At 35.8% G+C, this 15353-nt stretch overlaps 1 protein-coding gene across 2 annotated transcripts; it reads right to left on the bottom strand.

The window, feature by feature from the left end:
- Positions 1-2185: 2185 nt before the first annotated feature.
- On the bottom strand, positions 2186-12364 carry LOC112500893 (DNA topoisomerase 6 subunit B). Of its 2 annotated transcripts, none has more exons than XM_025104507.1 (19): positions 12111-12364; positions 11978-12030; positions 11580-11677; positions 11364-11469; positions 10532-10669; positions 10354-10405; positions 10143-10207; positions 9763-9869; positions 9119-9221; positions 8869-8954; positions 8518-8714; positions 5693-5808; positions 5469-5554; positions 5290-5362; positions 4607-4698; positions 4283-4421; positions 4116-4210; positions 3831-4011; positions 2186-2456 (listed from the first exon to the last, which is right to left on the bottom strand). In XM_025104507.1, exons 1-19 carry the CDS (start codon positions 12205-12207, stop codon positions 2310-2312), a joined length of 2031 nt encoding a protein of 676 aa, XP_024960275.1. In that variant the 5' UTR covers positions 12208-12364; the 3' UTR covers positions 2186-2309. The 2 variants fall into 2 exon arrangements, with proteins under 2 accessions (XP_024960275.1, XP_024960282.1); XM_025104514.1 differs by having other exon boundaries at positions 4116-4195.
- Positions 12365-15353: the final 2989 nt, after the last annotated feature.

Below are 15353 nucleotides of genomic sequence, written 5' to 3'. Positions count from 1 at the left end.
ATGTATTTCTATTGACGCAAGATGCAATGCCCTTGTGGTGTCGCAAGCAACGGTTTCTCGATTTAGTTTACATTGGGCCCACTTTTCATTCGGATGCGTTTTGGAATATGTCATAAATCACAAGGAAAAGTGTCAATGAAATTGACTTGGGGTTTCTTGATTATTTTGTTAAAAAAATAAATCGAAGGTGACTGAAAAGTAATACTTCTTTTTCTAAATGATTGTTCATAATAATAACCCAAATTCAATTATTTATTTTGAACAAAATATTTATCAATTATATATTTATATTCTATTAATTAAATATATTAGTTATTCAATTTTATTCAAATTATCTAATATATAACTTATCTATAACAAGTAATTGCAGACATTATTTTCTTTTTGGTTACTGCGATGTATTTTCTTGAATTAACATCTATGTTAATTAATTTGATGAAAAGGAAAGTAATTACATATATAATATCGAAATGTAAATGTATAACTATAAATTTTTTATACAAATTTATAATTAAAAAAAGAAATTTTTGGTCCCTACACTTGTAGACTTGGTTTAAAAACTTCTTTTTATAGTTGACCCTTTCACAAGTTAATTTAATGAGTTACCAAAGATAATGATGTTTTTAAAATGACTAGGAGATAAAATCAAAGTTTAAAAATGACTATTTTTATTAATTTCCTTTTAAAATATTGATCTCATTATTTCATAGTCTACAAGCTTTGGGCCAAAAATTAACTATTGCCCCGTTTGTTATCATTATGTTACTGATGTTATTTTCTTTATAAAAATACTTTAATCATCAAATTAATAATCAAAAGACAAACGAATAATACAACATTAATAAGACTGTTTTGTTTAGAGGTAAAAAAAGTAATATAAACTATTGGATATATCTTTGATGCTAAAGAAAACAAATAAATAAAGGACACCTCTTAGGAGACGGAGGGGGAAAGCAAGAAGTGCCTTTTTACGGATCGAACTTGGAGGTTGGAGCCCAATGGCCAATTCTCATAATTTTTTATACAGTAATGTTGACTTTTTAAGTTAACGACAAGTAAACATTTACCTAGTGTCACATACCTTTCGGATGGATATAACAAATCTAGAATTTTATCCGGTAAGAGACATATAACTAAAACATAGAATTTTACCCGATGGGGAAAAAGACTTGTCCAACAATACATTTTGATGGTCGGGAATGTTACCTAGGGATGGCAACGGGGCGGGGATGGGGCGGGGTTTGCAATCCCCGGCCCCGGCCCCGGTTTATATAAATAGTCCCCGGCCCCGGCCCCGTCCCCGGGCAACTTTCGGTCAACCCCGGTCAACCCCCGGTCAACCCCCGGTCAACCCCCGGTCAACACCCGGTCAACACCCGGTCAATTTAAAATTAATAAGTTTTTTTCTAAGCATGATGAACATAACAAGATAATTAGTTAATTACATCATATCTAGTCTTACCTAATAAAAATAATAAAATTGTAAAATTAACAATAATCCAATAAAATTGTAAAAGCCCAAGTCCATAATAAATTTAAGCCCAATTATATATATCACATAAGCCCAAATAATAAAAATGTTTAATATTTATATATATACCGGGTACGGGGCGGGTCGGGGGATACAATACCCGGCCCCGGCCCCGTCCCCGGTTTGCCTCTACCGGGGATCCCCGGCCCCGGCCCCGGTACCCGTTTTAGCGGGGAATCCCCGTCCCCGTCCGGGTCGGGTGAACCGGGTTCCCCACCGGGTCGGGCCAAATCACCATCCCTAATGTTACCCAATTAGGTAAGCATGGTGCTCTTGTCAATAACCACTTACCCTGTAGTGTTCAATAAATGTCCCTTAGTAACGAGACTTTGTATCACAAGAATCTTCGTTTTGTATTAGTTGCTATAAACATCTGAGAATCATGCTAGAAAAATCAAATCACATATAATTCTAGAGCAAAATCATATGTAATACACGTGTCCAGCAAAACGTATGCTGCAACCAATGTTGAATGAATAGTTGAAAGTGGCGGATTAGAATCACATGATTTGACCTTTCTTGAACTTGCCGTAAGTTGACCGACTTATCTCATTATCCTCTAAAATACACATTTGTATGTGTAATATCTTTTCTTGGCTAATTAATCAAATTTGGGATCGGAATACGAAAATTAAAAATTGAAATAACAATCAGTAGGATGTTTAATCTCATTGATTATATCTATATTCAAGCTTTGGTAGTTTATCGTTTAATACAATGCAGTAATGTGGAAAAAATCTTTAAAAATAAATTCTAGTTAATTTAATCTGGAGATTACCTACTGGAAGAGCCTGAAGACAAAGACGGGACTATGGAAATCCACGAAGTTCATTTGAGGCTCCAGTGATTGTAAGTATATGTCTTCTCTTGGTTCTTCTCTCACTCCACTTTGTGTCGCGTATTCCATTGCCATTTCATAATCCACCTGTAAAACATTAGAATTCTCAACTCAACCTTCTCCATCTGTTCTACTCAACACGATACCAAGCATACAGATAACAGATGGAACTATAATCCCCCCCCCCCCCTTTTTCGACAACAAAAAAATAAAGATGTGGGACCAACACGAAGGTCTTGTTTTGTTGTTTTGACCAGCTAAAAGGTATGGTCCGTGAAAGACAACAATATAAGGTTACATGTTTTAAGACCTCATTATATTTCAGTTACTGTTGGGACTTGGTACTTTTCTTTCTTTTTCCAGGATATCTACAAAATATCGAAGACAAGAACTTCAAGGGAACAAATTCCAGTACGGCCAGAACTTTAACCAAATTTGACAAAAACACGTACATCTATAACAAAATTTGCCAAAGGTTTGATACCACGGTTACCACGAAAAAGGGATAAATCTATGACGACTACCAGGTCACCCACAAAACTACCATATTTTCCTTTTCTGAAGTGAGAGGATGCAACTATGTGGAGTGTCAGAGAGAGAATGTTTATTCTGTTGCAAGTTTTTTCTATACAAAGGGACAACTGTTTTGGGATCTAAAGTCCAACTAAAATAATTTGGGGCCTTGAAATAATTTGCAACTAGTAACTAAATCAATTCAAATGTTCTCCAATCCATGCAGAAAATAAATTGGGAATGAATAGAAGGCGTGGGTTCACGTGAGACTAGGCTGTTTCCATGAGACCACTTTTTCTACACTTGAAACTTCATAGCAAAACACTGTGAAAGTAACCTTCACAGTATTTTTGCTGTGAAGATTCGGATTTCTTTTACCTTCACAATGTAACTTAACAATTTCAAGTCGAATTGACTAATACGGTACAATAAAGATATAGGAATTTACATTGAGCGTGAGATCCAAATGAATCGAAAGGCAATTTGGAGTAATCCAAAATATGGCTATTTTGGATTTTTCATTTTACTAGATAACTTGGGTCTATGTCAATTGAAAGGGTCCTATTTTTTTTGTAAAGACGAAGAAAGAAATTCTATTTTCTCTTTTTGATAACTTTCTGACTTCTTAATTTATCGCCTTGAATACTAGAAGAAAAGCACCTATACCTAACAAGATTAAGTGAATACCTAAACGACGAGTAGTGGGGTCCTGAGCTAAGCCTTGGCTAAACCTTGGAAATCTTAGCAAATCCTGTAGCCACTTGTACTAAAAAACAAGTAAGCGTAATTCCCCCTAGACAATAAAATATGTTTACATGGGGAGGAACATATTTGATGTGAAGTTTCATTTGTAAAAATGTGATCTCATCACATGAACGCAAGTCATGAATAGAAAATAAGTATTTAGGATTACGTAGGTTATGCAAAATGTAGAAAAGAATTGCTTACCTGCTCAACATGCTGAGCAAGCTTTTCACTCAGGATTTCTTTTGTTATCAAACGACTTGAGACCTTCTGAAGTAGCTCTGCATCCTCATCCTTGATCTCCAGGCGTTTCTTCTTATTTGCATGCAACTGTGATGCCTCTTTCAAAATTCCATATATAGCACCAGTAGCATCAGCGATGTACCTACAACCAATATAAAAAGCAATCGACTAATTGTTTTAGCTCAAATGGAAGAAAGTTATTTTAGAAATATACATATGATGAGAAATAAAATCTGTTGAACTTACTTGCTTAAATTTCTTTTCCTCTCTTGCTGCTCACGAGCCTGGATTCTCTTCACGATTTTTGACTTTAGTTGGGTGCAGCACTGTTTAATGGAAGTCTGGAAAGTAAAGGCTAATTAACCTAAGGAAGCTTTCATAATTTGGAAAAACTGACATCGAGGCACACCCACCTTGACAGCAGAAGCAATCTCACTTATGTCATCTCCAATATATTCCTTTCCAGTCCCTTTAAAGGGGATTTTTGTGCTTACAATGCTAACAAAAACGCCGATTTTATCCTGCGTCTGATTTATTTTGTAACTATTCCAACTGAAAAATGGTAATAAAATCAGGACAAGTACTGTTGAAAATGGGAATATCATGACAAGCCCCAACACATAACCATCATCTAAAAGAAAATAGATAAAACAAACGGACTGATAAGAATACCCAACCTCCCCTTCAAAGTAACCCCACAAGTGAAGCAGAAACATTAAAACTTATAAGAGTCTTACTTGATTCTCTTCATCGCGGTTCTGGTGACAACATCAGCACCTTGCTCAAACAGCAGCGGAATCCGATTTGCAAACCGGAAGATATTTAAACCCTACAATTTTGATAGCCACATAGAGCAATAAAGAAATAGTGAGACAAGGAATTATGTTACCGGAAGTTGCTAGCTTAGCCAAGAGCAAATGGTGAAAACTCAATCTCAATCAATCTATTGCCTTATTGTAAATTCTAAGTTCACATTCTTCAAGTATTACGACGACCATGAAAAAGAATAAGTTAGATGGAGACCCATAGTTCTACTGGATTGATATAGGCGATATCTCTGTTTTCAAGAAAATACAAGGTATGACACCACATAAGAATTCAAATTATTGTATCCACCAAAGAGAACATAGCTCCAGAATCTAACATGAGAGAACATCTTCAGGTCAGTGTCTATCATATATGTGCTTAAGCCAAGTTTGAGCATTTAGATTCACATATGCATTTATTATCTACATAATAAGCCAGTTAGCTGCTGCTATGATTGATCTTGATATGAGATATGTAACTGTAATCATTTCCCCCTTGCCCTTCCCGTACATAATAAAATATTAAGGACCACACTAAAACTCAAAGTAGGAAATGCTTAATTTAGATTGCTGTGATGCAAATGAGGACTCATGACGGAAAGAAACAAACTTACTTGTTTGACATCTTTTCCTCCCAGACTAACTCCAGCTTCCACAATGAATGGGTGTCCTTCAAATACTTGAGCACTGAATTTTGACAGTAGTCCTAATGTTTTCAATCTCCTACTAGTTTCGGACATTTTATGCATAATAGGTCAACTGAAGAACCAGATATTCCAGGTACAAATATTACCTTGCAGTATATGTCGCAACCATGTCTGGGTTGAGTTCCTTTATTATACCCAGGCGGAGGTTGTACTCTCCTGCAGGACTAAGACACTACAAAAGGAGCAATATGATATGAACTTTCAACAACCAAAATTTATTTAGAGCATAAAAAATAGTAAACCAACTAAAAACTTCTAGATTAAATAACTTCATTTTTTGAGGTAAATTAAACAATGAAGAGCATCTTACATCACCACTAGGATCATCAAACTTGGCTTGTCGAAACAACTGATGGATGCGAACAATTTGCTGTGAGGTCAGTGACTTAACTGGTGTTTTGGAGCTGAAATCCGGACCCATTTCTCCTGTAACATGATAAAATCACTTTCAAACAATCTAAAGGGAGCAATCATTAATAGTCACTGCAAACAGTAACAAAAAGTAGAAGTTAATAAATGGAATTGATAAAAAAAACAGCTAAAACTATAATCGGCACAAGAATTTACCATTTCCAAAACCATATTACCCATGGTCATGCAACTAGCAAGATAAATGAAAATTAACATCTTATAGCATGCATAGAATATGCAAGAAAAAGCATTATATCATGTAGTTGGCATTAAACCAACAGAAAAAACTGCCGGTTAGATTGCCACTAAGATTACTGACCTCCAGCAATTTAAGGTAAAGTGGCAACAAAAGTGCATAACCAGCCATTTAGAAAACTCCAAATTTCAGTGGTTGTAGGTTTGAGACTCGTAGCTAACAGCCTATGCTGTTACAGCGGTCAAATTTTGAAATAGCGGTCAGGACCGTGATTTGATATAGCGGTTATCACGATGGTAAAGCGGTGGTATAACGATCCAGATATAGTGGTTCATGTAATCATTACAATTATATATAAAAGTACGAATAGATGCATAACATAATATATAATTTGAAGATTAACATAAGAACATGTGAATAGAAGAGATGAGCAATCAATGTTGGAAGACAATGTTGTTGCGAAGAGAAGATGCAAAATGAAAGTTGCTTACCTCAGTAATAAAAAACAGTGATCCCTCCTCTTCTGTTACCTACTTTTACTCATATCTTCCCGGTATACCTCAATACAAGACAAGCACARGAAAGGATATTCAATCAAAACCGGGCTATCATCCTATCTAAGCAGGTTTCCCCTCTCCTCTACGGAAGTCGTCTTTGAATCTATCAGTTCCTGTGTCTATCGCTATCGTCCTATTTTCTCTCAATTGCCTATCCTTTATAGATGAGGGGGAGTACCTTAGCAGTAGCTTCCAACAACTTAAGATTGACCTCCTCAAGTGGCTATGTCGACTTAAGTACATCTCGTTGACTAAACGATTAGGTATACCACACCAGGTATCATCCCCTCTTTCTTTCCATAGAGGAGAGAAAGAAAAGAAATGATATAGTGACTGTGCCATAAGACCTTGTTCTTTTCTACTTGACTAAGTAATATTCCACTCGTGCAGTGGGTGTAGGGGTTAGCCCATGGTGCGTCAGCTATGATATACTCAATTTCGTCTTTAGTAGGTTCATCTACAACATCTGGTGGTGCCCTCGTGGGCACGTTCCTCTCTGGTTCGGTCTGGTCTAATTGAAATCAACAGACTCACATGGAATACGGGGTGARTTTTCACCGAGCTCGTCGCTTGAGTCTATAGGCTACCTCTCCTATCTGCTTTTCTACAAGGTTGACTTTCTTCTTCCTTCAGACAACAACAAGAAAAGGTATAAACATGAAAACTTCTCTGCCATTTAGATCGGAGAATTTATGGAGGAAATCCGGTTTTAAATTCCAGGAAACCACACGGTGATATAGCCAAAGGGAATACGCCGCACCTACAATCATCCCAAACGCTGCTAATGTGGCTACTAAGCTATTTCTTCGGAATAAATTATAGACTAGAATAGAAGAGATGAGAGAGGAATAGCGAGTTTACACACCAATGTTGCAAATGAAAATCAGCCCCCTAGCTCGTAATCCCTTAATCGACTTCTCTAAACCTTTTAAAAGGCCAACTTAAAGCCCAACTCCTAATTGCGGTTTTCAGACTACTATTGCAAGCCAAAATTTCGGCCCAATTGCAGTTATTAGCGCCGTTATTAGCGGAACCGCTATTTCCCCTAGGACAGCTAACCGCTATTTCACCGCTATAGCACCGCAATGCGTATTTCAACCCTATCAAAAAAATGGAACAGAGCTTCAGTTTTTCACGGGTGGTCATGCCTTTGTTTATGCTTCTGGTTTCTATTAATCTTAGATAAGAAACTTCCAGTGTATGCTTAAGCAAATGCATGTGGCTAGCAGCCTAGCGAATCCTTTTTAAGAAAGAAGTAGAACCTTCGTTTGTTTGATACTTTCTATCGGCTCTTTTGTTCTATTTTCAACGCAGTTCTTATCCATATGCCATATGTCTGGTACCTCTAACCCACTAGCAGAACTACAAACAACCAGTTTCATGGATAAACTATTTGGATATTTTACCACAACTCTTTTACTATACAAAAGTTTGACATGGAAAAGGCACAGCAGTTAGCACCTACATGAAGTGAATACTGAATAGTGACTGAAGAACCTTTTACTAAGGACTGATGCAGACATGTTGAATAGGCTTCAACTGTGCTGTACTTTTAATTTATGAGGTTTCAGCTCACACTTAAATGCATATGCTCCAATATCTCTCTTGATTTTAACAAAGGCCTTGGTTACTGGCTATACTTGCTCAACCAGGCTAGCTTTTCTGTCATAGAGCATCAACTACAATGGTTTACGTGAAACATTAACCCAAGAACCTAAACTAAACACTCTAAACATACAGCCTATGCAACTTTGTGAAGAACTCAACAAAATTATAGTTAAAGCTCTGGTATAGTTTTAGCATGGAGATAGGAACGTTACAAATCGTTATGTCAGATGATACTTCTCATTTATAAAGATTAAGCTTCATAACTTAAGTGTCCATGTGTTCTTATATGTGTGACTTGTAGGATCACTTTTTGGCTGTCTAACTTGCATCATCATACATAAGCGTGGAGTGAAAATTCCATACCGATTAATCGTTCAGCATGTGACTTCCCAATGTTAACAAATTCATGCTGAAGAAATTGCAAAAGGTTCAGCTTTGAAGTTTCACCAATTAGGCGCTTGATGAGTAGCAAGTCTACAGCTGATGGATGGTACTTTGTTTCAAGAGGAACTGCAGGCATTACATCTGTCCTTCTCGCAAACCTTATGCTGACATTTTTACTTCAAGCATTGAAAGGAAGATAGCATCATTGACATGGTAAGTAACATGGTACCCGATGTAATCAATGAAAGTGAGAAAGGACGAACAAATTGTTGAAATTTTCTTGGGGTGGCAAGGTGAGGGGTGGGAAACAGAGAGAGAGAGAGAAAGTACTCTGATGTGTTTGATATAAATCGAAACATGAATTGGGCATACGGTGTAATAACAGCCATTTGACGCATATAATGCAATATCTTTGACTGCAAACACCAAAGAAAACGATAGTTAGGAGATGACAACATAATGTGGCTCATGGTTCAAGTAACTATAGAGAGCCACGTTGTCTCAACATAATTGAGATACATCATATACATCCTCTGGTCTGATTGTTTGAACTATACTACAGCTAAGACCTGATACATACACGATATGTTGTCCAGTTTCCCTCAATTACAACTTGGATTTCAGCTCCATGCCAATGCTCCTTGTCATCTCTCTTTTCATGTAAATGGATGTGGGGAATGTTTCTGAACATGGAAGAATAGAATCAAAAGACAAGAGCACCATTTTCAACACTAACAGAATATATATATATATATATATATATATATATATATATATATGCTACATATGTAACTAGGGGTTAAATCAAATGAGAACCACAAAAAGGTTACAAACCCCGTGAGAACCGATTTAAAAATAAATTGTTGCATGATTTTTTTTCATCAAATGCTAGGATTTAAGATATTACTTCAATTTTTCATAATGTGATAGTTCCACATGTATTTGTTTCACCATATGGATATATGTGTATTTTTTGTTTCACTAAGTAAATCAAAAAAATGTTCCACATGCATTTTTTTCATAAGGTGAACACAAACATATGTGAAACAATATGTTAAATCATAGCTTTTGATCAAAAAAACTAATATGAAAAGATAATTTTATATCGGTTCTCACAGGTTTGTAACCTTATTGTGGCTCTCATTTGATTATCGTCCTATGTAACTAATTTAATAACTTCTGATCAGCCTTTTATGAGCAACCCTCCAGAGGGTAGAACAATACCGATGAATATCTATATCCAGCCTGCAGAATGAAGTGTAATTTTGATTCTTCATTGATGATGATATCTCAATAGGTAATCCTGTACTCATCTTTGACCAAATCAACGCCTGAAAGAAACATGTATAGCTTTAACAAATATCATTTCCATCAGAGTAAAAATTCTTTCATTCTAACCAGAAAGAGGAAGGAACTTAAGCTATAAAGATGCCCTGAACCTTAAAAAACAATTTTAGATGATCTATCTTTTTACAGACTTAAATAGAATGTCCTACTGCCAATAAGAATAGATGACCATATTATATGCATACATGCACAAGTACGTAGATTTGCAATAACAAAAATGGTTTATGTATGCATTGAACTACTCATGCCGTACATACCATTTTTGCACCAAGTCCAAATTTTCCACGTGTTTGCTTCAGCCCATACTTTGTCCCAGATAAAACTGCATGATATTTGTATCTTAAAAAAGTAACATCACAATAGTACATGACTCACAAATAGAAACTGTGTGCCATGTTAAAAGACATTGTGAATATGCAGTATTATTGAATACTGTATATCAATCAGCAGAAAAGTAGATAACTAAACCTCGTCCAAACATATTTGGTATATCATCATGGGGCATTCCTCTCCCATTATCCTACAAAAATTTTAAAAGGTAGGTTGTCAGTCTAAACCAACCGAAAGTTTTATGGGCCTAAGATGAAATTATCATAAAAACTGAATAATCACAATAGTAAAAAGTTGAAACAGAAATATGTCACACCTTACAAGTCACCCTGTAAAATGAGGCCTCACCTCGACCCTTGATGGCCTTTCCAGAAGTCGGTTCTTTTACTTTCTTCCCAAGAGCAGCATTTTTGGCCTGAGTTTCTTGAAAACGAGCTTCTTTGGCAAGCCGTTTCTAGTAGTAGAACAAGAAGCAGAAGAAAAGAGGACAAATTAATAAGAAAGTAGGTTGAGACAATTTCCAACTGTTAACAGCTGTGAAAGCTTATGGTTAGTTTTTCAAAATTATTCACTAATTTGAATATGATTCAGCTGAAATAATTTTCAATTTGAAATGATAACGATCTCGATATTTTTGTGTACCCTTCTGTAGTCTCACTAACCCCTAAATTGGATGTAATATAATATGCTTGTACAGTACTTCAAACATAAGAATGAAACAGATGATCCTGAATCTTTTTCTTTTTTAAGTATATAATATTTATATACGATAAAATAGGACAAAATAAACTCACACACTCTCCTCACATTTGTTGAGGTTTGAACCCCTGACCTCCTACGAGGCCAAAGACTCACATACGGCTAGGCCAAAGACTCACATACGGCTAGGCCAAAGGCCCTTTGGTTGAATCTTCTTTCTTCCAGGCCTCCAAAACCACCATCAGCTTGTCCGTCATGAAAATGGCCTCATCTCACTCTAATCTTTAAAATGTGTAAATTAATATAAACACTAATTTAAAATGGGAAAAGGTTAAAAATGATCTCTTGGATTGATACATAAGGCAACTAAAAAATGTAACATTCCCACTGTGAACATCAAGTCGTCAACTAATTCAATGTTGGAAAAGTTATACTACTAGAGTACAAACCTCACGAGCCTTGGCTGTCTCAAAGTCACCATATAGTGCCTCATCAATTCGCTCCCGGTCAATAAGACCAATCATGGAATTGAATGCGGTTCTATTAATCTCCTCACTGTAATACCAAAGCAATATGATCAATGAAACTAAAGTGCATGGTTATGTGTTCATATCATGAAACAACATACATAAACATGTATTTACAAAGACAACTTAGGCACTCACATTGTTACTTCAACGAATGGAAGCTCGGCAATGGACTCTGCAGAATCAAGTGCATTTTCAACAAGCTCTCTCACAGTGGTGTAAAGAGATTTCCCAGGCTGATATTCATTCAAACAAACACAACTTCTTCATTTAATTTCCATACGATATAAAACACGAAATCACATTTTTTAACACACTCCCGGTATCAATAAAGCCATGCACAACAAAGCCAAATGCAAAACTACAATCCCGTTTGATGTTTTACAATTTCCATATTTTCAGCCAAATGAGCTCGGAACAACTTCAATTTGAGCATTTCAACTAGAATTTGTATATCACGATATTCACATCAAAGAAAGTTAAACTTAAAAGTTATAACAAAAATAAACATATATAGAGTTACGAATAGAACTCACATTGTCGAATCCAGCAATGTTCTTGTTCTCAGCAAAGAACTCTGCCGGAGATTCTGAAAAGCACCAAAAGAACAAATTAGAGTACAATTAATGCGATCTCGTGTTATATTGGTTGAATAAGAGAGATACTGACTCTGCTTGAGAACACTTGCTTTAGGTTTCCGAGGAGTTTTCGATTTTCCTTTCTTAGCTTGTGCCGGACTTTCTTCGCTGCTCTCTCCAGAGTCCATCGGAGAAATTCTCTGATCAGTCAAAATTAAGGGTTTCGAGAGGCGGGAATTGTTTTCGTCTGCACTGAAAACATTTCACACAAGGAGATGGCTAGCGAGTTAAGAAGGATCGGCTATGATGTTACGCGTCCGCACAGTAGAGATTAATCTAGCGGCCAGTACGAGCGGTTGCACTAATAAGTCATTTGATGGGAATAAATAATAAAATTAGTTGTAAGAATGTAAAAAAAAAAAAAGAGGCAGGAAGGGCGTTGCAGATATCCGGGACGGACACGACTCTAAGGTAGCGTTTGGTACACAGACTAGACGGGACAGGACAGAACGGGACGGGACAAGACTAATTGTCTGTCCTATGTCTGGTACGACTAGGACATAACAGGACAAAACTGTTAAAATGACCATATTACCCCTAAATGTTGTTCAATGTTATTTTATATCAATGTTATATCAAGAAGAAAAGTCAAAAATAAAAGGGTAACATAGTCATTTTATATTTAGTCCCATGTTGTTCCACCTTTTTTTGTAGAACAAAAATTATCAAGTTTTGTCTCATTAAATTTAAAAATAGTCTCATCTTGTCCTATGCATTTTCTGTCCATGGCATTCCAAACATGGGACTGTTTTTTTTTTGTTCCGTCCCGTCCCATGTCGTCTGCATACCAAACGCACCCTAAAAGACCATTGGAAAACACCCGAGACCAAAACATCTTGTGAAAGAAGCACATTAGACGGGCGTGCTTCGCTTATGTCTCTGGGGCACAGTTGAATGTAGATATCATGAACGCGGGATGCATAATACCAGGCCGAGAAAGCCAGGCAACCACTCCCCTATGTGCCAATCGCTAGTGCAGCCAGGGCCCCGACATCCAGCTCCGCTGGAGAGGCCTCGCCTGATCTTAATGGAAAAAAAATGTTTTGAAAAATTAATTAATCATAATATTTTAAAATATAATCGAAACAAATCTTTAATAATAAATTATATTATTTAATAAAAATAACATGTTAAATGCGGAAAGCGCTCCGCCTGGCGTTGAGGGGATCCTTGAGAAACTCTCGAGAGAGTCTTCCCGTTGGATCAGGGAAACGGGGAGAGAATTGTCCCCCGAGGAAAACCTCGATGACATAATCGTTCACTCACTGGAGGTTTGGAACCCTGAGTACAGTCCTCTCACTGCCCCGTATAGGGTTTTGGGCCTCGTATTTCAAATAAGGACTATGACATAGGGAAAGCAACCCATGTTCCAGCTTGCATTATGCCAACAAGTCCCACCTCCAACTCTAGCTTGCATCCTTCGTTCGTAGTGGTCATTTATAGCTGTTTTTCCAACTGAACCTAATTTACTATTTTGTGACAAGAGGGGGCTCTTACTTCTTTCATCTCTAGGTTGAGAAGAGGAAGTAATTGCTAGTAGTAAAGACTTGTCACGATCCCAGAACGAGTCCGACAGGGGCCCCGTATCATTGAGGTCCTCGAGAATTCGGAAAAAAAAAATTAAAAGATATAACATACCGATCAAAAGAATTTCAAATTGATTATTATAAATATTTATAATATTTGAATTTGTTAAAAATAAATTTTAGAAAAAATTTATTATTTATGATTTTAAATAATCATTACATATAATATAAATAAATAAATAATGGTTTAAGGTGCCGTTTACCAACCGCTTATCCGAGTAAGCGCTTACCAAGTCAATTTACTTTATCGGATGAATATGACAAAGACTAAGAATCATACCCGGTAAAAGCGAAAGCAAGAATCTCAAGTCTTACCCGGTAAGTGAGAACAAAAACTCTTACCATGATTAGCGCTTACCGGGATAAATAGTTGCATACAATGCGTTTTAGTCAATAAAATCTTGCCCGATAAGTAAGCGATAGTGTTAAATTTTAGCGGTAAGTGCTTACCAGGTAAGTGTTTACGGCCCCTAACTCACACGTCCTGATTAATTAATATTTTTAAAATATATATATAATAATTAAATTAAATATTTTATTATCTATAAAACAAAATAAGTATAATTTTATTTTTACGTTTTTAATATAATTAAGATAAAAAATAAACTAAAATTAATATCAATAGTCTTTTTTAATAACCATGGATAAATAAATTATATATTTGATTGATAAATAAAAACGTTGTATTTTATAGGAATTCGAAATGAATACAGTAACCATTTCATTTTATTAAAAGTTAAAACTAGTTAGGTACGCTCTTTGTTTCACAAAATAGAATTAAAATATAGTTTCATTCATATCAACTTATTTAGCGATGTTTTATTATTTGATATCTTAAATATTTATTTACCATAACATAAATGCATTTGAGTCTTGTGAGAGTAACGACAAACAAGTTATCGTACTATGCTTTTATAACACATGATTATTTATGGAAAAAAGTCTAAAAAAAACCAATGGACTTTAATATTTGGAATGATTAAGTTTTTTGACAAATTTTTGGAACAAATAAGTCATTGGGCATTTCAAAACCTGTTAAACAACTTCTTGGACTTTCTAAAACCTGTTATATACATCATTATGACCTATAAAACTAAGGGAAAAGTCTAAAAAAACTCAATGAACTTTAGTGTTTGGAATGATTAAGTCTTTGGGCAATTTTTTGAAAAAAATAAGTCCTTGAACATTTCAAAACATGTTAATCAACTTCTTGGATTTTCTAAAATTTGTTATATACATCATTATGACATATAAACAGGGATGGCAACGGGGCGGGGATGGGGCGGGGTTTGCAATCCCCGGCCCCGACCCCGGTTTATACACACAGTCCCCGGCCCCGGCCCCGGTCAACTTTCGGTCAACCCCGGTCAACCCCCGGTCAACCTTCGGTCAACACCCGGTCAAATAAAAATTAATAAGTTTTTTCTAAGCATGATCAACATAACAACATAATTACATCATATCTAGTTTTGCCTAATAAAAATAATAAAATTATAAAATTAACAATAATCCAAAGAAATGTAAAATTTAAAACAAGTGTTAATATAATCACATCATATCTAGTCAAGAAGAGTAGAAGAGGATTGAAATTTGGACATATCAATTACAAAGCCCAAGTCCATAAGTCCAACAGGCCGCACATATCAATTATAAGCCCAAATAATCAAAATGTTAATATTTATATATAT

Source organism: Cynara cardunculus (assembly GCF_001531365.2).
Source record: "Cynara cardunculus var. scolymus isolate 2C chromosome LG 1, CcrdV1, whole genome shotgun sequence".
Lineage (NCBI taxonomy): Eukaryota > Viridiplantae > Streptophyta > Magnoliopsida > Asterales > Asteraceae > Cynara > Cynara cardunculus.
This window is presented reverse-complemented; position numbering and strand designations above follow the sequence as displayed.